This window comes from Tamandua tetradactyla, chromosome 4 (assembly GCF_023851605.1).
Source record: "Tamandua tetradactyla isolate mTamTet1 chromosome 4, mTamTet1.pri, whole genome shotgun sequence".
Lineage (NCBI taxonomy): Eukaryota > Metazoa > Chordata > Mammalia > Pilosa > Myrmecophagidae > Tamandua > Tamandua tetradactyla.
Window position 1 is genome coordinate 109,090,901 of NC_135330.1, and position 26,246 is coordinate 109,117,146.

The window sequence follows — 26,246 nt, forward strand, 5'->3', positions numbered from 1 at the left end:
TTCATTCACCTCGAGGTATTTGCTAATTTCTCTAGCAATTTCTTCTTTGACCCACTCGTTGTTTAGGAGTGTGTTGTTGAGCCTCCACTTATTTGTGAATTTTCTGGCACTCCGCCTATTATTGATTTCCAACTTCATTCCTTTATGATCCGAGAAAGTGTTGTGTATGATTTCAATCTTTTTAAATTTGTTAAGACTTGCTTTGTGACCCAGCATATGGTCTATCTTTGAGAATGATCCATGAGCACTTGAGAAGAAGGTGTATCCTGCTGTTGTGGGATGTAATGTCCTATAAATGTCTGTTAAGTCTAGCTCATTTATAGTAATATTCAGATTCTCTATTTCTTTATTGATCCTCTGTCTAGATGTTCTGTCCATTGATGAGAGTGGTGAGTTGAAGTCTCCAACTATTATGGTATATGAGTCTATTTCCCTTTTCAGTGTTTGCAGTGTATTCCTCACGTATTTTGGGGCATTCTGGTTCGGTGTGTAAATATTTATGATTGGTATGTCTTCTTGTTTAGTTGTTCCTTTTATTAGTATATAGTGTCCTTCTTTGTCTCTTTTAACTGTTTTACATTTGAAGTCTAATTTGTTGGATATTAGTATAGCCACTCCTGCTCTTTTCTGGTTGTTATTTGCATGAAATATCTTTTCCCAACCTTTCACTTTCAACCTATGTTTATCTTTGGGTCTAAGATGTGTTTCCTGTAGACAGCATATAGAAGGATCCTGTTTTTTAATCCATTCTGCCAATCTATGTTTTTTGACTGGGGAATTCAGTTCATTAACATTTAGTGTTATTACTGTTTGGATAATATTTTCCTCTAACATTTTGTCTTTTGTATTATATATATCATATCTGATTTTCCTTCTTTCTACACTCTTCTCCATACCTCTCTCTTCTGTCTTTTTGTATCTGACTCTAGTGCTCCCTTTAGTATTTCTTGCAGAGCTGGTCTCTTGATCACAAATTCTCTCGGTGACTTTTTGTCTGAGAATGTTTCAATTTCTCCCTCATTTTTGAAGGATAATTTTGCTGGATATAGGAGTCTTGGTTGGCAGTTTTTCTCTTTTAGTAATTTAAATATATCATCCCACTGTCTTCTAGCTTCCATGGTTTCTGCTGAGAAATCTACACATAGTCTTATTGGGTTTCCCTTGTATGTGATGGATTGTTTTTCTCTTGCTGCTTTCAAGATCCTCTCTTTCTCTTTGACCTCTGACATTCTAACTAGTAAGTGTCTTGGAGAATGCCTATTTGGGTCTAATCTCTTTGGGGTGCGCTGCACTTCTTGGATCTGTAATTTTAGGTCTTTCATGAGAGTTGGGAAATTTTCAGTGATAATTTCTTCCATTAGTTTTTCTCCTCCTTTTCCCTTCTCTTCTCCTTCTGGGACACCCACAACACGTATATTTGTGCGCTTCATATTGTCCTTGAGTTCCCTGATACCCTGTTCAAATTTTTCCATTCTTTTCCCGATAGTTTCTGTTTCTTTTTGGAATTCAGATGTTCCATCCTCCAAATCACTAATTCTATCTTCTGTCTCTTTAAATCTATCATTGTAGGTATCCATTGTTTTTTCCATCTTTTCTACTTTATCCTTCACTGCCATAAGTTCTGTGATTTGTTTTTTCAATTTTTCTATTTCTTCTTTATGTTCAGCCCATGTCTTCTTCATGTCCTCCCTCAATTTATCGATTTCATTTTTGAAGAGGTTTTCCATTTCTGTTCGTATATTCAGCATTAGTTGTCTCAGCTCTTGTATCTCATTTGAACTATTGGTTTGTTCCTTTGACTGGGCCATATTCTCAATCTTCTGAGCGTGGACCGTTATCTTCTGCTGCTGGCGTCTGGGCATTTAGACAGATTTCCCTGGGTGTTGGACCCAACAAGGTTGTAAGATTTTTCTGTGAAATCTCTGGGTTCTGTTTTTCTTATCCTGCCCAGTAGGTGGCGCTCGTGGCACACGTTTGTCTCACGTGTTTGGAAGAGATCCCCCCGGTCACCGATCTCTGCGGCTTGGGGTTTCCGATCCAATTCTCTCTGTTGGTTCGGGGGGGCCGCGCGTGGTGGGGGCGTCAGCCGCCGTGGCTTGAGGGGACCCTGTGGCTGGTCGCCGCCTGCAGCGGGCCCAGGAAATTCACCACCGGACCAGGAAGTCACCCGCGGGGGAGGGGCGTCGGTCACCGGCCGCCGCGGCCTGGTGAATTCCCCACCGGACCAGGAAGCCGCCCGCGGGGGAGGGCCACCACGGCTTGGGTAGCCCTCTGATCTGAGACTCCTAGCCGGACCAAGAAGCCGCCCGCAAAAGAGGGGCGCCGGCCGCCTCGGCTTGGGAAACTTGCCTCTCCGATACTCTCAGCCGGCCCGGGAAGGAGGGAGGGAGGAGCTCCGGCCGCCACAGCTGCCGCTGCTCGGGAAATCGCGCGCCGCTTGAGGATCTCACCGCAGCCGAGTCTCGCAGTTAGACTAGCCAGTCCAGACTGGGGTACGCTGTGTGTCCATTCCCTGGCGTGGCCCCGGGAGCTGTTCTGCACTGTTTCAGTTCACCTAGTAGTTGCTTTGGAGGAGGAACTAAGACGCACGTACCTTACTAAGCCGCCATCTTCAATTTCTGATTCCCCTTGTTTTTGTAGGGGAGGGGAAGAGAGAGAGTAGCTCAGCAATGCATTTAAAAGAATATTTGCTGTATTTTATTGAGAATGTCTAGATGTTTGTTGTAGGAAGACTTTTGGGTTATCAGGTACCACTTCTTAGCAGAACATAAAGATGTTGTTGCGCTTTCCAACCTGTAAATGGGATGCTAACTCTCGTGCATACACTCCTTCAATGGCTCATCTTCACTTTAACAATAAAGTTGAAGTTATTAATATGACAGTCAAGTCATTTCAATATCTGTCTATGATTTCATACTCCTCTTCAACCACATCCCCTTCATACAACTTTTTCTCAGTTCCAATCTATTTGCAGTTATTCAGATAAATCAAGTTATTCTTTCCTTCTGTTGCATTGGTTCATTTTGTTCCCTTTGTCTATAAAATTCTTTTCCAAGACCTTATCACCATTTGGTAGACTATTCTCCTTAAAGATAGCTCCTGTGTCACTTCCTTTTAGAAGAGCATTTTCTCTGACATAACACTGTGCTATAATATTCCTCTTCTATGCTTTCATGATCCCCTGTACATATCTCTAATAGTTCTTTTTTTGCTGTTGCTCCCCCTATTGTTTATTGTTTATCTATATTTTTTATTCATCTATCTGTCCATACCATAGATAAAAGGAGCATCAGACACAAGGTTTTCAAAGTCACACTGTAAAAACTCTATCGTTATACAATCATCTTCAAGAAACATGGCTACTGGGACACAGCTCTACAGTTTCAGGCACTTCCCTGTAGCCACTCTAATATACCTTAAATTAAAAAGGGAGGATATCTATATAATGCATAATGACAACCTCCAGGACAACTTCTCAACTCTGAATCTCTCAACCACTGACACTTAAATTTGTCTCATTTCTCTCTTCCCCCTTTTAGTCAAGAAGGTTTTCTTGATCCCTTGACGCTGAGTTCCACCTAATTCTAGGATTTCTGACCCATGGTGCCAGGGTGGTTTCCACCCCTGGGAGTCATGTCCCATGTAGAGAGGCGGAGGGCATGACTTTGCTTGATGCGTTGGCTGGGAAAGAAAGAGGCCACATCTGAGCAACAAAAGAGGTTCTCTGGGGGTGACTCTTAGGCCTAATTTCAAGTAGGCTTAGACTATCCTTTGCAGGTATAAGTTTCATATGAAGACTGAGGGCTTGGCCTATTGATTTGGTTGTCCCCACTGCTTGCAAGAATATTAGGAAGTCTCAAAATGGGGAAGGTGAATTTTTCCCCTTTCTCCCCATTCCCTCAAGGGGACTGCAAATATTTCTTTATTCACTGTTCAAATCACTCTGGGATTTATCGGGGCATCACACTTGACAAACCTACAAAATCTCATGCCCTATTCAAGGTTCCATGCACTTATGGTGTTCAATTAAACTGTCCATATAAATTAAATTAGGAAATGCACTAGTCAAAATATAAATTTTGTAACAAATAAACATTTCTTGCTTTAGTCTCATACAGAAGTTGAAGTTTTAAAATATGAACGACCATCTACCTAATAGTTCTTTTTAAAACCTTAATATAATTGTTCAATTTCCCCTTTTCTTCTTTACTATACTGTGTTCTTGAACATCAGAAAATATATCACAGTTTTCCCTGAATCCCCAGAAGCTAGCAGTGTACCTCAGTAGTGAATTCAGTACATTCACTTAAAAAATGATTAGGAATTTGTCTCTCTAGACTGTAAGATGTAGAAAAAGTACTGAAACCAGCCATAACTCCACAAATTCAGAACCTCCAGTAAAATAAAGGGGTTATTTAGATTTTTAAATTTTTCTGTAATTTTGTTAACATCAGTTTTTATTTCTATAAACTCTGGCAGGTAAAAAATTTCTATTTCTATAAATTGTGGCAGGTAATAAAATTACTCTTAAAAAGAAAGTCTTTAAATAAAAATCCTCTTCAATTTACACTGGGTTTATCTCAATTCTTTAGTATTTACAGCAGAAGTTTTCCTTTACAAGTACTGCCTATCAGAGAACAACTTTCATAACCTGATGGCCTGTGGGAAGAAGGATCCTTTTTTTCTTTCAGCTCTTCTGACATATAATTTTCCTCCCTTGAGACTTGCTCTTTCTCCTTGTTTTCTGTTGCCTCAACTTCTATTCCTACTCTCACTTTTCACCTAGCTTTAGAACTTGCCCAGGATAGGGAGTATCATGTGACAGAAATTAGTGATGGTAAACAGGAAGAAAAGAGAGGAGAGGAGGATCAATAGTAGTCATTAGACTTTTCTCTTCTTGTCTTTTTCTCTTGCTTGAAGTGGGGGTACACTGGTCTTTACAAAGACATTAACTCCAGTCTCTCACTCCTTCAACTCCTTCCACCAATTTCATCTTTATTAATTTTGGAGAAATAAAAAATGTGAAGTCTCCCTCTTTTTGGTGGGGGTTGGGGGTGGAAGGGTGTTACAATTCCATAATTTTAGGTTTTTCCTTCTAGCTACTTTAAGATACTGAAGTTTATTAAAAGAAATATCAATATAATAATTCAGCAATCATACGCATTTGTTAAACACTCCCTGACCTGAAACACTCTACCATCACCTATGATCTTTTACCACTCTTTAGGGGCATTTGGGCCATGCCTATTCTAACTTTTTCATGTTGGAAGGGGCTGTTGACAGTATGGGATTAGGGGGCTGGAACTAGTTGATGTTCTGGAGAGTAGCTGGCCCCTCTGAATTTCAGGACTTATTTGGTCCAGGGACCCATCTGGAGGTTGTAGGTTTCTGGAAAGTTAATCTAGTGCATGGAACCTTTGTATAATCTTATATAGTGCTCTAGGTGTTCTTTAGGATTGGCAGGAATGATTTTGGTTGGGGGTTGGCAAGTTATGATAGGTAGCAATGTCTAACTGAAGCTTGTGTAAGAGTGACCTGTAGAGTAGCCTCTCAACTCTATTTGAACCCTCTCAGCCACTGATACTATATTGGTTACAATATTTTTACCCCCTTTTTGATCAAGATGGCATTGTTGATCCCATGGCACCAAGGCCAGGCTTATCCCTGGGAGTCATATGGGATATGACTTTGCCAGGTAGACTTTCACTCCTGGATGTCATGTCCCACATAGAGGGGAGGGCAACGATTTCACTTGCAGTGTTGGGCTGAGAGAGAGAGAGTCTACATCTGAGCAACAAAAGAGGTCCTCTGGAAGGAACTCTCGGGCATAGCTATAGTTAGGCTAAGCTCTTTTGCTATATACATAAGCTTCACAAGAGCAGACATCAAGATCAAGACTTGGTCTACTGATTTGGGTGTACCTAATGTCTGACACAGTATCAGAGGTTTTTCAGGTGGTAAGGCTTAATAGTTCCATATTTTTTCTTTTATCCCTCTAGGGACTCTGCCAATATACATTTATTTTACATGGGTAAGTACCAGGTATCAAATCCAGGTCTCCAGCATGGCAGGCGAAAACTGTGCCACTGAGCCACCATGGCCTGTCCATGCCAATACTTTTTGATTAACTGCTTAATATACTCAGGGATTTATCCAGGTTATTACATTAGCTATACTGGATTGAAGGCCCTCATTCTTATTTGGGGTCCCTGTGTTTGGATTGGTAAACTTTCCTTTTAACTTTTTATATGATTTCGTTTTCCCTTCCCAGTGTTTTAAAAAAATTCTGTCTAGTAATTTCAAAGTGAGGAAGCCTCTATTCTTACAATATTTCAGAGAGAGAAAGGAATCTCCCTTTTCCACTGAGGCAGAGAAATGTGTACCTGCTCCAAAACATCTTCACATGGAAGTCATTTATAACTCTTAGGATTCTGTTAGTTCTACAACTTTACTATAAATCTGGTAGGTTTTTGGGCTTGAATAAAAGACAATTGCCATATAAAAATAATTTTAATTGATTTTATGGAGGAGATTTACAGATTATAGTTACATACTAAATTCTGAAATATAAGCTGTTTATAATTCAGAATCTAGTTATCCAACTGAGATTAGCAGATTTTTCAAGTCACACTAAAACAGTAATGAGTACTTCATTTGCAGATGTTTGAAAAGATCAAACTCATATCAGTTAAAATACTTAAATCAGACAGTATTTGTTAAAAACAAGTACACAAATAAACTTAAGAGGTGTGCTCCATTAGAAACTTATAGTCTAGGAGGCACCCATCAGAAAAATAAAATTATTTTCATGAAATCTAATTGATGAGTAAAGACCAGGCCTAAGTTTATTACATTGTCTGATTTATACCAGTTATCTTGCAGTAATTGGTAGGGCCTTCTTTCACTCTCAGAAGTATCCCAGTTTGGATGATGAAAGTATATTGGTCACCCTATCTCTAATGCTCTCCTTTCAAGTTAAAGAAACAACTATTAGTTAGGTACCCGATATGCAGATGTGTGTTGAAATGTAAGAAACGGGATCTGCCCTCCAAATGCTTGGAACTAAATTGGAGACACTGAATAAACATTTCAAGTTAAACAATACAAAATTCAGATAAACTTTGATAAATAAAAACAGAAGACATATCACAAGAAAAAATATAATTATTGGCTAAATGAACAGCACAATATCTGATGTTACATGGTTTCATAAGGAGACCAGAATTACTTTCTTTAACATTAACACCACAATACTTACCACCACATTTACCGAGTGCCTAACATGCATGTGCCAGTTGTGGTTTACAATGCATTACATAAATATCAGTCACTCCTCCCAATTATCCTTGTTGATTCCCTTTTTAATGAGGAGAAATTTGCTTACAGAGGGGTTACATAATATGCCCAAGATCATACAGTCAGTAAGTGGAGTGGCAGAGCTAGATTTACACCCAATTTCTCTCTCTAATTCCAAAACCAGTTATCTTTCTACAGCTATCCTTTTCATGTGGAATGGTGGTTCTCAACTGAGGAGTCTGCCCCTTAGAGGTATTTGGAAATGTCTGGAGACATTTTTGTTTGTCACAATTGAAGAAGGGACATAGCTCTTGGGGAGAGATTCTGCTAAACATCTAACAAGTCACAAGACAGCCCCACCGAAAAAAGAACTTCCCAACTGAAAATGTCAACGGTGTTAAGGAGATGTTCACTAAAAACTTTACAGAAAAACTTTTAAAGGTAAGACCTAAGCTCAGTCTTGAAGCATTGGAAGGATCTGGATAGACTGGGCATGGTGGTGATGGGGGTGAATTTTAGATGAGGAGAAGCACAGGGGAAAGAAAGCACAAGACAAGTTCAACAGACAATGAATAAGGCAATTTAACAATATTAAGGGAAACAGTATTGAAGAGTACTGAGAAGCAAGACTAAAAAGATAAAAAAAGATTTTTAGAGACTAAGGAAGCTGAACTATATTCACTGAACATTCTTGAAAAGAAAAGTGACATGAACAATATATTACAGTAAAATTTAATCATGAAACCAGGAGAAAGACTTATCAGGACAGAGACACTAGTGCAAATTCGGTTTATGCTTTTAGTCTCATGGCAGTGAGAAAGAAAGGAAGAAACCACAAGTGTTTATGCTTTAAATTTATACCTCATGTGTTTCTGTCTTGTCTCAAACAATAAATTATTCTTACCTGTAATGCACTGGAACTGTCCATCTTCTCTTCTTATTGTAAAGGCCTCCCCTGGGTTAACTTGTACCAGAATAACCTTAAAATGAGGAGAGGCGTATTAATCAAAAGAATAGAGTGAATCACTATATCAAAATAGTAAATGTTGCCAGTAAGAAAGCAGATGTGAAAAAAAAAAAAAAAGAAAGCAGATGTGTGCTATTTAATAAAACTGGGAGAAAAATGGGGATTACACACTTATAATGTGGGCTAAGTCGAAAGTGGGGAATAAAAAAAGATAGCGGCAAAGTTTTATTAGAAAGTCAGTAAATGGCATCAAACCACACAATATTTGGATCGTCTATCCTTAGCTCATCAGTTGCTAAGTACTGTGTTTTCTAAAGATAAACTATAAATTGACAGATGGGGCATGAGTAGGGCACAGTTACATTATTATGCTATTTCAAGTTATTTTTGAGAATGTGCTAAATTAATCCCATCATTTTAAGTAGGTTTTTGTACCCTCAGAAAGGTTAACATACTTATTTTATGACATTTGAACAATAGAAAACATAGAAAATGTTAAATATTGTTAACATTTTGATAAATGTTTTAGTATTCTTTTTTATACTAAGTTTGATTTTAATTTTTTCCTTAGAGTTCATTTCATATTCAATTTTGTATCCTTTTAACATTATTAAAAAAAGATTTTTCCATGTTATCAGATCAATGTATTCCATTAAATGACTATACTACAAACTACTTAAGCATCCCTTAATGCAAGAAGTTTAAGTGACTTTCAACTTTTCATTTTTTATAAACAATGCTGAAGTGAACATTTAGTATCTCGATTTTTGCTCTCTACAATTAGTATTATTTCTTTATGAAAGATTCCCAGAAATGGAATTATGATGACTGTTGCTAAACTGGTTTTTAAAAGGATTTTACTAATTTAATTTCCCCTCATAGTCTTTGAGCACACCCTTTTACTACCTTCTCTGCAACTCTGGAAATGATAGTTTTAAGATGTTTGCTACCTTGAAAAATGCACAGAGTAGATCACAACTGTTTTAATTTGCATTTCTTTGATTATTAAAGGGGTTATATGCCATCTTTATGTTTGTTATCAGCCCTTTTGTAAATTGCCTTTCTATGTCATTTTACCCATTTCACTTTTGTGGACTTAACATTCTTAGTGATTTGAATGAATTTTTTGCATTTTAAAAATACTACTGTACTAGCTACACTGCAAATATTTCCTCTTTATTTTTTAACATAGCTGTTTATTTTCCTGTAGTCAATGCTATTCAGTTTTTCCTTTGTGATAGACTCTATTACTTCTTAATTTATCTATAATCGTGTTGTCCAATATGCTAGACATTAGCCACATGTGATAATCAGGCACTTGATTTCTATGTAAAGAAATTATCATATCAATATCTTCTCTTTAAAGTTTCTAGCTTTTATTTCATGCTGAAAAAGACTTTTTTTTTTTTTTGGCATGGGCAGGCTCTGGGAATCAAACCTGGGTCTGTGGTATGGCAGGTGAGAATTCTGCCACTGAGCCACCATTGCACCGCTTTGAAAAAGACATTTTAATAAAAAATTATTTTAAAACCCCAACCCTGTATTATAGTATACTTATGGTTTCTTTTTCTTTTTGAAGTATGTAAATCTCTGATTAAACCTGAGGTTTTATTTGGATGAAAAGTGAGTTAAAGATTAGGCTTTAATTTTTCCAAAACAGCAGCCAGTTGTCTAAATACCATCTGTCAAAGGTATCATATCTATTATATCCCCTGGTAGTGCCTAGCAATGTAGTACGGTAAGCACATAACTGTTTATATTTGCTGGATCAAAACGCATTGATTAACATATACTGATTTTATTGTGGCGTTCCATAAAATACAAATAGTTCTTTAATGAATTAATTCACTATAAAATTGAGAAAAGTAATAAAATTGAGAAAACCAACCATGATATAGACCCAACTAATACACTCTGATATTAAACAAAAGGAGGATAGACAGGCCTACTTTAAGTAATAACAAGATGTTCAGGTAAATAAGAGAAAATGGATTCATTTATTTAAAAATCATTTATTAAACACCCACTATGTGGCACATGCTCCCGTAGGGATATGCACGATGCACTACAGACATCCACTCAGTCCAGGAGGCTCTTCTGAATCTCCTCCAGAAGGTAAAGACTGGGAGAGGACATTTCAAGAAGGGAGCACACATAGCATGTACAAAGTCACAAGGCAGAAGGAAAACACGGACAATTTGAACAAGGGGACATAGTTTGATATACAAGGGGTTAAACTAGTTTGAGAAATGCAATGGAAAGAGGTAAGATTGGAAAGATAAGCAGAGGCTGGATCATGAAGGTCCTTAAATATCAGGCTAAAGAATTCAATCATTATCCTTAAGCATCATAATAAAATTTCATCTTTCCCCGCACTTTCTATTTTGAAAATTTAAAACCCAAACAGAATACTGGCAAGAGTAGTTCAATGAACACCCATAATTCTCTTCATCTACATTTGTTAACTGTCAACGTTTCCACATCTTCTTACCCTCATGCTTCTCTCTCTTTTTGCTAACCATTTCAGAATAACTAAGTGGTGTTTAAGTTTGATCACATGTTTAGTCAGATGTTTCCAGTTTAAAGAAAGCATTTTTTTTGTTTGAAATTCATAAATAACTATGTGCTGATACTTTTGAGAGGTGTGAATATTTTGTCCTCCATCAGCTTTTCAACCACTGGCTTTAGCAATGATTACTAAATCAATTATTACTGTGATTATAAAACGGTAATTTTTGAAGAAAACAATAATTTTCTACACTTCTTAGTTGGATTCCTATACCAAGAAGAGCTTTCTTTTGTACACTCTTCTCCTTGCACTGTCTCTACTTTAATTTAATTTTTTTTTTTTAGTATCAAAATGGACTCGGGGATATTTTTTAAAATCATCATTATAATCCATTTCTGTAACTCTATCAAAGTGGAATTGATTTAACATATAAATAACCATTTCAAACTGTACAATTCAGTGATGTGGAGTACATTCATGATGTGCGATCATTTCTATCTGGTTCCAAAATATTTTCATTTCTCCCAAACAACACCCGATATGTGGAGAGCCGCCTCCCGGGTCTGGCCTAGTGGACACGCTGCGGCCTGCTCTAGAGTTCCCCCCGCCCATCGAGTGAGTCAAGATGGCGCCCGCATCCTGTTTCCGCGTATGACGTACGCGCCCACCAACCCTATCTTCCAATCACCTCTGTATACGTGGCACTAACCTATTGGGTTTGGGCACAGTATATAAGAGGTTACCCGGACAGGGTGGGTGGAGACGACCCACAGGGAGCCGTACCTGACGGCCGCATAGAGGTTGTCCCCCCGCGGGGTATTCTGTCCCGCGCGGAATCTGCCTGAGAGTATGCAAGCTTGACTCCAGTAAAAGCCTGTGCTTACGACCGCCGTGTGTCTCGAACCCGTTTTTACCGCCCGAGTCGTTTTGTTTGTGCCCGTCTCTCTCCCCCTGTCTCCCTCGCCGGCCGGGGACCTGACACCGAGCGAGACGGCTACGGACACCGATATACATTAATGAGTCACTTGCAGTTTTCCTCTTCTCCCAATCCCTGACAAACACCAAACTGCTTTCTATCTCTACAGACTTATCTATTTTTAATATTTCATAAAATAGAATCATAAAACATGAACTTCTGTGTCTGGTGTCTTTCACTTAGCTTAATGTTTTGGAGGTTCAACCACAATGCAGCACATATCAGTGTTTCATTCCTTTATATAGCTAAATAACAATCCACCATATTGATATACCACAATTTGTTTACCCACTCATCTGCTGATGAACATTTGGGTTGTTGCCACCATTTAGCTCTCGTAAATGGGGCTGCTAATAATGGCCATATACAAGCATCTGTTTGGATGCTTGTTTTCTATTTTTTCGGATAAATATCTAGGAGAACTGCTGGGTCAAAAGATACTTCCTTGTTTTAGTTTTTCTGAGGAACAACCAATTGTTTTCTAGAGCTACTGCATCATTTTATATTTCCACCAACAATGTACAAGGGTTCCAATTTCAGCACATTCTTGCCAACATTCATTATTTTCTGTTTATAAAAATGTCATTCATGTGGGTGTAAAGTAGTATTTTTCTGTTTTTATTTGCATTTCCTTAATGACTAATGATGTTGAGCATCTTACTTGTACTTGTTGGCCATCTGTACATCTTCTTTGTAGAAAAATCTATTTAAATCATTTGTCCATTTCTAATTGGGTTGTAAAAGTTCTTTATATACTCTGGATACTGGACCCTTAACAGATAAGAGATTCAGAAATAATCTCTCCCATTTCTACAGGCTTTCTTATCACAATTTTGATAACGTCCTTTGACTCAAGAAAGTTAAATTTTTTTTTTTAATTTTTAACTTTTTTTATTCTATAGCATAAACATATATACAAAGCAAAGAAATAAAAAATCAATAGTTTTCAAAGCACTCTTCAAAAAGTAATTACAGGACAGATCCCAAGAGTTTGTCCTGGGCTACCATATGATCTCCTATTTTGCCTTCTAGCTTCTTCAGAATATAGGGGGTTAGAGGGCTTAAATACTTTTTATCATCACAATAGACTTCCCCCCCCTTTTTTTATGAAAAATAACATATATACAAAAAAGCTATAAATTTCAAAATATAGCACCACAATTAGTTGTAGAACATATTTCAGACTTTGACATGGGTTACAACCCCCAAATTTTAGGTTTTTACTTCTAGCTGCTCTAAAATACTGGAGACTAAAAGAGTTATCAATTTAATCATTCAGCATTCATATTCATTTGTTAAATCCTATCTTCTATGTATAACTCCACCATCACCTTCGATCTTTCTATCCTTCTCTTTAGGGATATTTGGCCTATGGCCATTCTAAACTTTTCATATTGGAAGTGTCTGTCACTAGGACTCATCAGGATCAAGGACCCATCTGGAAGTTGTTGGTTTCTGGAAAGTTACTCTAGTGCATGGAACCCTTGTAGAATCTTATATATTGCCCTAGGTGTTCTTTAGGATTAGTTGGAATGGTCCTGACTGGGGGCTGGCAGGTTATGATAGGTAGCAAGGTCTGACTAAAGACTACCTAAGAGGAACCTCCAGAGTAGCTCTCAACTCTGTTTGAACTCTCTCTGCCACTGATACTTTATTAGTTACCCTTTCTTCCCCCTTTTGGTCAACATGGAATTGTTGATTCCATGGTGCCAGGTCTGGATTCATGCCTGTGAGTCATCTCCTGTGTTGCCAGGGAAACTTTCACCCCTGGATGTCATGGCCCATGTAGGGGGGAAGGCAAAGATTTCACTTGCAGAGCTGGGCTTAGAGAGAGTGAGGCCACATCTGAGCAACAAAAAGAGGTCCTCCAAAAGTAACTCTTAGGCACGCCTACAGGTAGTCTAAGCTTCTCTGCTACCTAAATAAGCTTCACAAGAGTAAGCTTCATGATCAAGGGCATGGCCTATTGATTTGGGTGTCCCTAAAGGTTGACACAGTATCAGGGGATTCCCTAATGGTAAGGTTTAATAGTTTCATAATCCTTCTCCCACCCCTCAGGGAACTTTGCCAATACTTTTTGATTATTTTCTTAATATGCTCTAGGATGTTTCCAGGCATTACAATACTCTAAATAGGATTAAAGGACCTCTTTCTTATTCTGGGCTCCCTGTGTTTCAAGTGTTCAAAAGAGCTTATACAGATAGGTTAAATTAGATTATGCACTACAGAAAATTTCAGTTCCAGACCAGATAAACCTTTCTTCCACTGGTCTCAAAGAGTATGTGTGATTCTAAAATATGAACACTGTCTTCCTTACCCCTATGTTCTGAAACACTTTAACCCCAACCTGTTTGGCTTGGTTCTTCTCTGTAAATATCAGGCTATATATATAAAACAGCCTCCCAAAATACAGAAATAATAATCACCACTCTGGACTTAATGTGTCTGCTCTAAAAGCTTACAACCCAGGCCCCTGTTTTCTTATAAGTATTTTCTAAACGTGACCATACCCTTCTTGTACTTTTGTTTCTGGTTTATTTTGTCTCACCACATGTACAACATATTCATTCACATTGTTGCATGCCTCACGACATTGTTTCTTTTTGTAGCAGTACAACCTTCGATCATAAGTATACACCATCGTTCGCCAATGTACCTCCTTCATCAGTGCATCCTTCAGCCATCTACATTCATTGGGCATCATGTATAGGGCCCGAAGTCCACAGTCCATCAACATTCTCAATTTTAGATAATTTCATTGCTCCCAAAAGAAAGAAAACACACCCTCGCCAAACAGGAAATCTAAACCTCCTCCTAACTCTTGTCCCTCCCCCCCTTTATTTACCTCTGCTGTTGCTGGGGTAGTGCTGATGGTTTCCTTTTGAACTCAGCTCATAACATGCAATAGCAGTTCTCCCCCTGTACCCTGGACTTAAACACTCTTTGTACAAAAATCACATTTTGAAGTAATTCTTGCAGAACGAATTCGTATTTCTAGTGTTAATCAGTGGGATACATAAGTCTATACCACCCCTTTCAATCTTGTTCATCTTCCATATAGTAATATTACTTATAGACCCACTAGAGAACCACCTTCACTCCTATCTATTCCCTTACATTGGAATTCAATCTCATTAGCTAATGGTGCACCCTCTAGCTTCTATGTACCTCTAAGTCCCCTATATTCTGTATTACAAGCCTCTGATTATAACTTTATGCTGGTTATAAAGGTGGAATCATACAGCATCTATCCTTTTGTGTATGGCTAACTTCACTCAGCATTATGTTCTCAAGGCTCATCCATCTTGTCATATGCTTCAGGACATCATTTTGTCCTACTGCTGCATAAAATTCCATCGCATGTATATACCACGTTTGTTGATCCACTCATCTGTTGATAGGCATTTGGTTTGTTTCCATGAAAGTTAAAAAATTTTGATGAAGTCCAATGCATCTATTCTTTTATTGATGCTTGTGCTTTTCCTGTCATATCTCAAGATCCACTGTCAAATTCAAGGTCATGAAGATTTACCATTATGTTTTCTTCCACGTGTTGTATGGTTTAACTATGGTGGGAGGTAGGGATCCAACTTTATTCCTTTGCATATGGTTATCAAGTTGTCCTAGAACCTTTTGCTCAAAAGAGACTATATATTTCCCAATGAATGGTCTTGGCATCCGTTTCAAAAATCAAACAACCACAGACGTGAGGGTTAAATTCTGGGCTGCCAATTCTCTTCCACTGATTTATAAGCCTATCCTTATGCTATTACCACACTGTTTTGATTTACTGTTGCTTTGTGGTGAGTTTTGAAATCAAGAATGCATGTCCTCATACTATGTTCTCTTTCAAAATTATTTTGGATATTTAGGGCCCCTTTTAATTCCAAGTAAATTCGAAAATTGATTGTTCTATTTCTGCAAAAAACATAAAGACCACTGAAATCCCAACAGGGATTACACTGAAGTGTATCACTTAAGATAATACTGGCATCTTTCTAAACTTAAATTTTCTAACCTACAAACACGAAATGCCTTTCCATTTATTTAGGTCTTTATTTCAGCAATGAGTCAGTTTTCCATGTGCAAAAATTTATCTCCTGTGATAAATTTATTCCTAAGTATTCCATTCTTTTGGATGTTAATGTAGATTGAACTGCTTTCTGAATGTCCTTTTCAGATTTTTTTTCCTTACTTGCTTATAGAAACACAGCTACTTCTTGTGTTTATGTTGTGGCTAGAATCTTTGCTGAATTAGGTTATTAGCTCTATCTAGTACTACTCTGTGGATTATTTGGGGTTTTCTATAGTAAGATCATGTCATCTACAAATAGAGACAGCTTTACTTCTACATTTACAATGTAAATGCCTTTTCTTTTTCTTGCCTAATTTCTCTGGCTAGACCTTCAAATACAATTTTAAATAGCAGTAAAGAAAGCTATTTATCTTGTTCTTGATCTCAGGGGGAAGTCTTTCAGACATTCACCATTAACTAGGTTGCTTTACCCGAGAATTTTCTCTAAATGCCCATTATCATGTTGAGGAAGGCCCTTTCTAACTTTAGTTTGCTGACTGTTCTTTGGTGTTTTTTTTAAATCATAAAAGGGTGCTGGATTTTGTCATATACTTACTTTATACCAACTAAGATGAATGTGCATCTTTTTCTTTGTCTTATTAATGTGGTATATTATATTTCCTGTCATTCTTATGACATTCTTGAATTCTTGGTGTAAATCCCACCTGTGAAAGGTGTATAATCATTCTACTATGCTGTTGCATTCAGAATGGTAGTACTTTGATGAGGATGCATCTGTATTAACAAGAGATACTGATCGATCACAGTTTTCCTTTCTTGTGGTGTCTTGCTTGGCTTTGATATCTGGACAATGCTGGCTTCATAGGATGAATTAGGAAGCACTACCATTTCTATTTTTTACAACAGTCTGAGGATTTGTACTCATTCTTCTTTAAATGTTTGGTAAAGTTCACCAGTGAAGCCTGGACTTTTCTTTGATGGGACATTTTTTAATCAATCTATTTACATTTTTTTTCTTTTTCAGGTGCTCATTTTTTTATTTTAATGCAATTTTATTGATATTTTATATTCACAAACCATGTCATCATCCAAAGTGTATAGTCTATGGTTCACAGTATCATCATACAGGTGTGCATTCATCATAATCTGCTCTTTTTTGTGTGAAAAATAACATACACAAAAAAGCAATAAATTTCAAAGTATATTACAACAGATAGTTGTAGAGCACATTTCAGAGCATGGTATGGGTTACAATTCTGTAATTTTAGGGTTTTACTACTAGCTGCTCCAAGACACTGGACACGAAAAGAAATATCAATATAATGATTCAGCATTCATACTCATTTGTTAAATCCTACTTTTTCTGTATAACTCCATCTCCTTTGATCTTTCTTTCACTCTTCAGAGGTATTTAGGCCAAGTCCATTTTAACTTTTTCACGTTGGAAAGAGCTGTCATATGGGATAAGAGGATGAAACTAGCTGATGTCTTGGAGAGGGTGGCCCCTCTGCATTTCAGGACTTATCTAGCCTAGGAAACCATCTGGAGGTTGGAGGTTTCTGGAAAGTAATTCAAGTACAAGGAACCTTTGTAGATGTCATATAAACCCTAGGTGTTCTTTAGGGTTGGCAGAAATGGTTTTGGTTGGGGACTGGCAAACTATGACAGGTAGAATATCTAGCTGAAGATGTAAGAGTAGCCTCCAGTGTGCCCTCTCGACTTTATTTGAACTCTCTGCCACTGACACCTTATTTGTTATACTATTTTTTCTCTTTTGGTTGGGATGATATTGTTGATCCCACAGTGTCAGGGACCAGGCTCGTCCCTGGGAGTCATATCCCACATTGCCAGGGAGCCTTTCACCCCTGGATGTCTTGTCCCAATTTGGGGGTGGGGTGGAGGTTAATTATTGTACTTGCAGAGTTGGGTTTAGAGAGACAGAGGCCACATCTGAGCAACAAAAGAGGCCCTCTGGAAATAACTATCAGGCATAACTATAGTAGGCTAAGCTTCTCTGCTAAATACATAAACTTCACAAGAGCAATCCTCAAGACCAAAGGCTTGGCCTATTAACTTGGGGTCCCTACTATTTGATACAGTATGAGGGTTTTCCCTAGTGGTAAAATTAAATAGTTCCATATTTTTTCTCCCATCCCTCAAGGGTCTTTGCCAATACTTTTTTTTTTTTAAACATGGGCAGGCACCGGGAACTGAACCTGGATCTCTGGCATGGCAGGCGAGAACTCTGCCATTGAGCCACCGTTACCCAGACAATACTTTTTGATTATCTGCTTAACATACTCTGGGATGTATCTGAGCATTATATTAAGCTATACTGGATTACAGACCCTCATTCCCATTCTGGACTCCCCATGTTTGGGTTGTTTAAATGATCTATCCAGACAGGCTGAATTAGATTGTGTGCTACAGAAAATTTAGGTTCTCAACAAAAAAACCTCTTCCTTTGGTCTCAAAGAATAGGTGAAGTTCTAAAAAACAATGTCTTCCTTACCCCTGTATTATGAATTACCTTAATCCTGACCTGATTAGGTTCATTCTTATCTCCAAAGGCCAGGTTATACATATATAGCACAACCTCTCAAAATGTAGAAACAATTACAGCTCTGGACTAAATATTACTTACTGCTGTAAGAGCTTATAATCTAGGCCCCAATTTTCTTATAAGTATTTCCTAAATGAGAACATATAATATTTGATCTTTTGTTTCTGGCTTATTTTGTCTCATGAAATGTCCCACTGGTTTATTCACAACACTGTATGCCTTACAACTTCATTCCTTTCTGTAGCAGCAAAATATTCTATGATATGTATACACCACCGTTTGCCACTCTATTTCTCAATCAGTGTATTCTTCTGCCACCTCAATTCACTGGGCATCATGTCTAACATCAAAAGTTAACAGTCCATCAACACTCACAATTTTAGATAATTTCACTGAATACAAGAGAAAAATAACCAATAAACACATTCTTACTAAACAGAAAATCCAAACCTCCCCTTAACCCTTGTCCTCCCCAATGTGAGAACTTATTTATATTTGCAATGCTGATCGGTGGAACACATGGGTCTATACAACTCTTCTCAATCATGTTCATCATCAATATGGTAATATTAGTTATAGACCCACTAATGAACTGTCTTCACTTCTATTTATTACCTTACATTTAAGTTCAACCTCATTAGCTGAGTTGCCCATCTCTAGTTTCTGCGAATTGCTAAGTCCCCTATATTACGTATTATAAGCCTCTGACTTTACCTTTACCATGGTCATAAAACTGAAATCACACAGTATCTATCCTTTTTTATCTGGCTTATCTCACTTAGCATTATGTCCTCAAGGTTTATCCATCTTGTCATGTGCTTTAGGACATCATTTCATCTTACTGCTGCATAATATTCCATTGTATATATACACCACATTTTGTTAATCCACTCATCTGTTGATGGACACTTGGACTTTCTACATCTTTTGGCAATTGTGAATGCTGCTGCTATGAACATCGGTGTGCAAGTCTCTGTGTCTCTACTTTCGGCTCTTCTGGGTATATACTGAGTAACGGTATTGCTGGGTCATAGGGAAACTCGATATTTAGTTTTCTGAGGAACTGCCAGACTGTCTTCCATAGCAGCTGTACCATTGTACATTCCCACCAGCAGTGAGTAAGTGTCCCAATTTCTTCACATCCGCTCCAACATTTCTAGTTTCCTGTTTAATAGCAGCCATTCTTATATGTGTGAGGTGGTAATTCATTGTAGTCGTAATCTGCATTTCCCTTATAGCTAATGAAAACGAGCATCTCTTCACATGCTTTTTTTTTTTTTTTTTCATGGGCAGGTACTGGGAATTGAACCTGGGTCTCTAGTATAGCAGGTGAGAACGCTGCCTGCTGAGCTACCATGGCCCATCATCTTCATGTACTTTTGAGCCATCTGTATTTCTTCTTCAGAAAAATGCCTATTCAAATCTTTAGCCCATTTTATAATTGGATTGTTCTTTTGTTGTTGAGTTATATGGTTTCTTTATGTATACAGGTTATCAAATTTTTATTCAATATGTGATTTCCAAATAGTTTCTCCTATTGAATTGGCTGCCTCTTCATCTTTTTTGACAAAGTCTTTTGAGGCACAAAAGCATGTGATTTTTAGAACTTTCCACGTATCTATTTTTTCTTTCAGATCTTGTGCTTTGGGTATGAAGTTTAGGAGGCTACCTCTTTTTACTAGATCCTGAGGATGTTTCCCTGCATTTTCTTCTAGAAGTTTTATGGTGCTGGTACCTATATTTAGGTGTTTGATCCACTTTGTACTATTTTTTGTATAGGGTATAAGGTAAAGGTCCTCTTTCACTCATTTGGCTATTGATATCCAGTTCTCTAATGCCCATTTATTGAAAAAAACTATTCTGTCCCAGTTCATTGGATTTGGGGGCCTTGTCAAAGATCAGTTGACCACAGATTTGGTGGTCTATTTCTGTGTTCTCAATTCAATTCCACTGGTCAATACTTCTATGTTTGTGCCAGCACCATGCTGTTTTGACCACTATGGCTTTATAATAAGCTTTGAAATCAGGAAGTGTTAATCCTCCCACTTTGTTCTTGTTTTTCAGGATGCTTTTAGCTATTCAGGGTCTCTTTCCCTTCCAAATGAATTTGATAACTCGCTTTTCTAAGTCTTCAAAGCAGGTTGTTAGAATTTTGATTGGTACTATGTTGAAACTGCAGATCAATTTTGGTGGTACAGACATCCTTTTATTTTTAATTGATAAATCTTAACATACAAATATTCCATACATGGTTTAAAATCATCGCTCACAATATCATCACATAACTGTGCATTCATCACCATGATGAGTTTTCAGAACATTTACATCATTCCAGAAAAACAAATCAAAAGACAAAAAGACTCATACATTCCATACCCTTTACCCCTCCCACTCACTGACTACTAGTATTTCCATCTACCCAATTTATTTTAATCTTTGACCCCCTATTTTTTGTTCATTCTCCATCTATATTCACTACTCATCTGTCCACACCCTACATAAAAGGAGCATCATTCATAAGGTTTTCACAATCACACAGTCACACTATAAAAGTTATATTGTTATACAATCGTCTTCAAGAATCTAGGCTACTGGAACATAGCTCAAATTTCAAGTACTTTCCTCTAGCCAATCTAATACACCATAATCCAAAAAGGGATATCTATATAATGCGTAAGGATAACCTCTTGACTCTGTTTGAAATCTCTCAGCCACTGAAACTTTATTTTGTCTCATTTTTCTCTTCCTGCTTTTGGTCAAGAAGGTTCTCTCAATCCCTTAATGCCAGGCCTGGTTCATCCCGCGATTTCTGTCCCACACTGCCAGGGAGATCGGCACCCCTGGGAGTCATGCCCTATGTATGGCAGGGAAGGCAGTGAACTCACCTGCCCTATCAGATTAGAGAGAGAGGCCATATCTGAGAAACAACAGAAGTTCTGTGGGGGTAACTCTTAGGCCCAATTTTAAGTAGGCCTAGACTATCCTTTGCAGGAATAAGTCCCACAGGGGCAAGATCGATCCCAAGATCGAGGGCTTGGTCTAATGCCTTGGTTGTCTCCACTGCCTGTGAGAATATTAGAAATTCTTCAAACGGGGAAGTTGAACACTTCCTCCCTTCTCACCAGTGCCTCAAGGTGACCTTGCAAATACTTCTTTGTTCACTGCCCAAATTACTCTGGGATATAACGGGGCATCATACTAACCTGGACAAACCAACAAAGTCTCATGTCCCATTCAAAAGTCTACATACTTAGGGTGTTCAACTAAACTGATCATGTAAGTTAAATTAAGAAATGCACTACCCAAAATATAAATTCTGCACCAAATAAATATCTATCTCTCCCTTTGGTTTCACACAGAAATTGAAGTTTTAAAATATGGACAATATCATCCTTTACCCTTTTTCCTATTTACCTTAGTCCTATTCAGATAAGCTTCATTCATATTCATTTATATCATTACTCAAAGTCAGATCCCTTTTTCAAATTTTTAAACAGTTCCTCTATGGAAGTGCTGACAACTATATTTATCTTCAAATCTATGAACAGGAAATATCTTCCTACCTATTTAGGTCTTCCTTGATTTCTTTTAGCTATGTTATGTAATTTTCTGTGAACAAGCCCTTTACATTCCTAGTTTTCCTAGTTAAATTCATTTCTAGATACTTGATTCTTTTAGTTGCTACTTTGAATGGAATTTTTTCCTTAATGATTCCTCAGTTAAGTCATTGCTTGTGTATAGAAACATTACTGATTTCTGCACATTATTTTTATATCTCACCACCTTGCTGAACTATTAGCTCAAGTAACTCTGTTGTAGATTTTGCTGTATTTTCCAAGTATAGTATTATGTCAGCTGTAAATAATGAAAGTTTCACTTCTTCCTTTTCAATTTGGATTCCTTTAACTTCTTTTTCCTGCCTGACTCCTCTAGCTAAAACTTCTAGTACAGTGTTAAATAATAGTGCTTACAGAGGGCATCCTTGTCTCATTCCTGATCTTAGGGGAAAGGTTTTCAGTCTCCCACCATTGAGTACAATGCCAGCTATGGGGTTTTCATATATGCCTTTTATCATATTGAGGAAGTTACCTTTGATTCCTACCCTTTGAAGTGTTTTTATCAGAAAAGGGTGTTGAATTTTGTCGAATGCTTTTTCAGCATCAAGAGATGATAATGCGAGTTTTCCCTTTTGATCTGTTAATGTGCTGTATTATACTGATTTTCTTGTGTTGACCCACCCTTGCATTCCTGATATAAAACCCGACTTGGTTGTGGTGTATAACTCTTTTAATGTGTTATTGGATTTGATTTGCTAGTATTCTGTTGACATTTTTTGCATCTATATTCACTAGGGAGATTGACTTGCAGGTTTCCTTTCTTACAGCATCTTTACCTAGTTTTGGTATCAGAGTGATATTTGCTTCATAAAATGTGTTAGGTAGTTTTCCTTTTTCTCATTTTTTGGGAAAAGTCTGAGCAGGATGGTGTTAGTTCTTTTTAGAACGTTTGATGAAATTCCTCTGTGAATCCATCTGGCCCTGGACTTTTCTTTATAGGAAGATTTTTGATGACTGATAGAATATTTTTTACCTGTGATCAGTTCGCTGAGATCTATTTCTTCTTGCGTCAGTGTAGATCATTCGTGTGATTCTAGGAATTTGTCCATTTCACCTAAGTTGTCTAGTTTGTTGGCATATAGTTGTTCAATAGTATCCTCTCATGATTTTTTATTTGTTCAGTGTCCATCATAATGACCCCCATTCTCATCTCTGATTTTATTTGCATCCTCTTTTTTTTTCTTTGTCAGCCTTGCTAGGGGTCCATAGATTTTACTGATTTTTTTAAAGAAACACGTTGAGTTTTACTGATTCTATTGTTCTTTTGTTCTCCCATTCATTTACCTCTGTTCTAACCTTTGTTGTTTCTCTTCTTATATTTGCTTTGGCTTAGTTTGCTGTTCCTCCTCTAGGTCCTCCAGGTGAGCAGTTCAGTCCTCAATTTTTGCTTTTTTCCTTTTTGATATAGGTGTTTAGGTCAATAAATTTCCCTCAGCAATGCCTTTGCCATATCCCATAAGTTCTGATATGCTGTATTCTCATTTTTATTAGTCTCCAGATAGTTACTGATTTGTGAAGCAATGTCTTCTTTGACCCACTGGTTGTTTAAGAGTGGGGTACCAGGAGTTGAGGGGTTGGCACACCAGTGTGTGGGTGCCAGGGTAGGCATTACACCGGTATGAGCGTGTGTGGATGTTGGGGGGCAGGGCCCTGGTGTGCACAAAGGTCAGGGGAGTCAACACGGGGTTGATCACCTGCATGGGCTGGTGTCAGGTATGGCCCAGATGTGCGGGTGAGCACCTGCAGAGAGCTGGGGGGGTGCTGTGCGTGTGTGTGTGCATGTGGTGTAAGGGTGCCGGGGTAGTGGGGTCAGGGCACAGATGTGTGGTTGTTGGGGTGGGCTGGATATGGGGATGTGCGTCCACTGATCTGGGGGTCCTGGGACCTGGTGTGCATGTGTGCAGAACTCAGGGTGGGCAAGTCTGGGTTGAGCTCTTGCATGGGCTAAGGGGTGGATGTGGCCTGGATTTGCTGGTGAGCACTTGGACAGCACTTGGGAGCAGATTAGGGGTGTATATGTGTGTAGTGCAAGTGGGGCGGACTGCAGGAGTGGAGGGGGTAGGATGTGAAAGCATGGGTGCCGGAGTGGGCAGGCCTTGGATGTGTGCATGCGTGGGTCAGGGAGCAGGGCTCTGGTGTGTGCTTGTACAGGGCTTGGGGTGGGGTGCGGCATTGGATAACTATGTGGTCTGGGGGCGAATATGGCACAGTTGCTGAGGTTAGCATGTAGGGGAGTGGGAGAGAGAAGTGGGGGTTGAGGGGAAGACACAGCTGTACAGGTCCCAAGGGTGGCTGGGCCAGAGCAAGAGGCTGGTGGGTAGGGTGAAGAGTTCAGGGTGGGAGTGTTTGGCACGCCGGGGTCAGGGGCTTGGGTATGTGATTCAGGTGTATGGGGCATGGGGAACCTTACGGGTGTGGTGGCTGTGGCTAGTGTGGTTGGGGTGTGCTCAAGGAATGCAGCTTTCTCACTTCCTAGTCCCTGTCTATGCATTCCTGAGGGCTCCAGCCTCCATTTGGAAAGGGGTGTGTTAGGCTGTTTGCACTAGCTGGATGGTCTTCAGTTGTTTGCATCTCAATTTCCCAGCTTTTGCAACCAAGACTTCCCTATGTGGTGTAGAAGACCCTTACAGGTTACTTACACCCTGGAATCACTGACCTGATCATTTTTCTGTCACTTCTCTAGATGTTCCTTTGAGCATAGTTGAACTTGACCTATTCAACTCCATCAACTTCCTGGAAGTCTCTGATCTATTTTTACAGATCTCTTGAGAGTTTCTACTTTTTCTGAGTCAGTGTAGGTAGTGTGTCTGTTTTTGGAATTTGTCTTTCATCTAGGTTATTAATTTGCCACCACACAATAGTTCACAGTATGTTCTTATAACCCTTTTTATTTCTGTAAGATAAGGAATAATGTCCCCATTTTCATTTCTGATTTTAATTAGTTGCATCTTCACTTTTTTTCTTGTTCAGTCTAAAGATTTGTCAATTATGTTGATCTTTCCAAAAAAACAACTTTCGGCTTTGTTGACTCCCTCAACTGTTTCCATATTCTCTAATTTTTCCATGCTATAATATATTTTTTCCTGCCTTCAGCTAGCTGTGGGTTTAATTTGCTCTTTTTCTTCTAGTTCCTTAAGATATAAAGAAAGGTTATTAATTTGAGATCTAATACAATCATTTACAGCTATAAATTTTCTCAAGCACTGCTTTCACTGCATCCCATAAGTTTTGGCATGTTGTGCTTTCATTTTGGTTCATGTCATTTAGTTTCATTTTTTTGTGGCCAGAGAAGACATTTTGCATGATTTCAATCTTTTTCAATTTATTGAGATATTTTTGTGGCCAAACATACAATCTACCCCAGGAAAATGTACATTCCAATAGTTAAGAATGTTGATTTAAAGTCTATCTAGTAAGTTCAATGTGTGGGTTTCCTCTAGGACAGTTTGTCAATTTCTTCTTTGTTTCCTTTGACTGGGCCATATTTTCTCATTTCTTTATAAGGCGTGTTAATTTCTTGTTGAAAAATTGGACATTTTGAATAGCATAATGCAGTAACTCTGAAAATCAGATTCTTTCCCCTTCCCAAAGTTCACTGAAGGTTTCAACTGTCTGTTTAGTGACTTTTTCAGATATTTTTGTAGATTACATTCCTTGTCAAGTGTGGTCTTTTAAATCTCTCTGTTCTATTATCTCAATAGTCAGCCAGACCTGACAGATTTCTTTAAACACCAAAGGTTAGCATCTTCTTCTGACTCTAAGTTCTAACCTGGTTGTTCTAAATTTTTAATTAGACTCTAGAGTTGCAAAAATGTTGATTCTGTCAGGTTTTATAAGCTTAACAGTTTCTGCAATGGAGGGTTTGGTTCTTGTAGCTCCCTACTTGGCCATTTTTCATGATGTCCTGTCATGATTAATTTTGATATTAAAAATGTCCCATATTTGGCCAGTGGAAGCCCCTTCAAGCAGGTTTCTGTGTCCTTCTAACATGTCCCTATCAATCTGTAAGTACTTCTCTGACTTTCTGATATGACAAACTGTTCTTGACTTACTTTGTACTTACCTTGTTTCATTTTGTGGGGAATGGTATTTAAAAATCAAAAGTTGGGAGCTAGGTGCAAATTTGAATTTACAAAGATTACTCTGGCAGCAAATGAAAAAAATGGGAGAATGATAAAAGAACAAAGCTACCAGGCTAGAAGATTATTCCAATAACCTGAATAGGGTAAAATATATAAAATATCATCAGCTTGAGCAGACAGTTAAGTGAAAGCCAAAGAAA

At 38.1% G+C, this 26,246-nt stretch overlaps 1 protein-coding gene across 5 annotated transcripts in view; it reads right to left on the reverse strand.

Annotated features, from left to right (window-relative positions):
- FNDC3A (fibronectin type III domain containing 3A) overlaps positions 1-26,246 on the reverse strand; it is a 254,767-nt gene that overhangs the window by 112,457 nt on the left and 116,064 nt on the right. For all 5 annotated transcript variants that reach the window (XM_077158213.1, XM_077158215.1, XM_077158211.1 and 2 more), the window contains exon 3: positions 8,201-8,276. In XM_077158213.1, the coding sequence (XP_077014328.1) occupies positions 8,201-8,276 (76 nt within the window). The remainder of the gene's footprint in view (positions 1-8,200; positions 8,277-26,246) is intronic.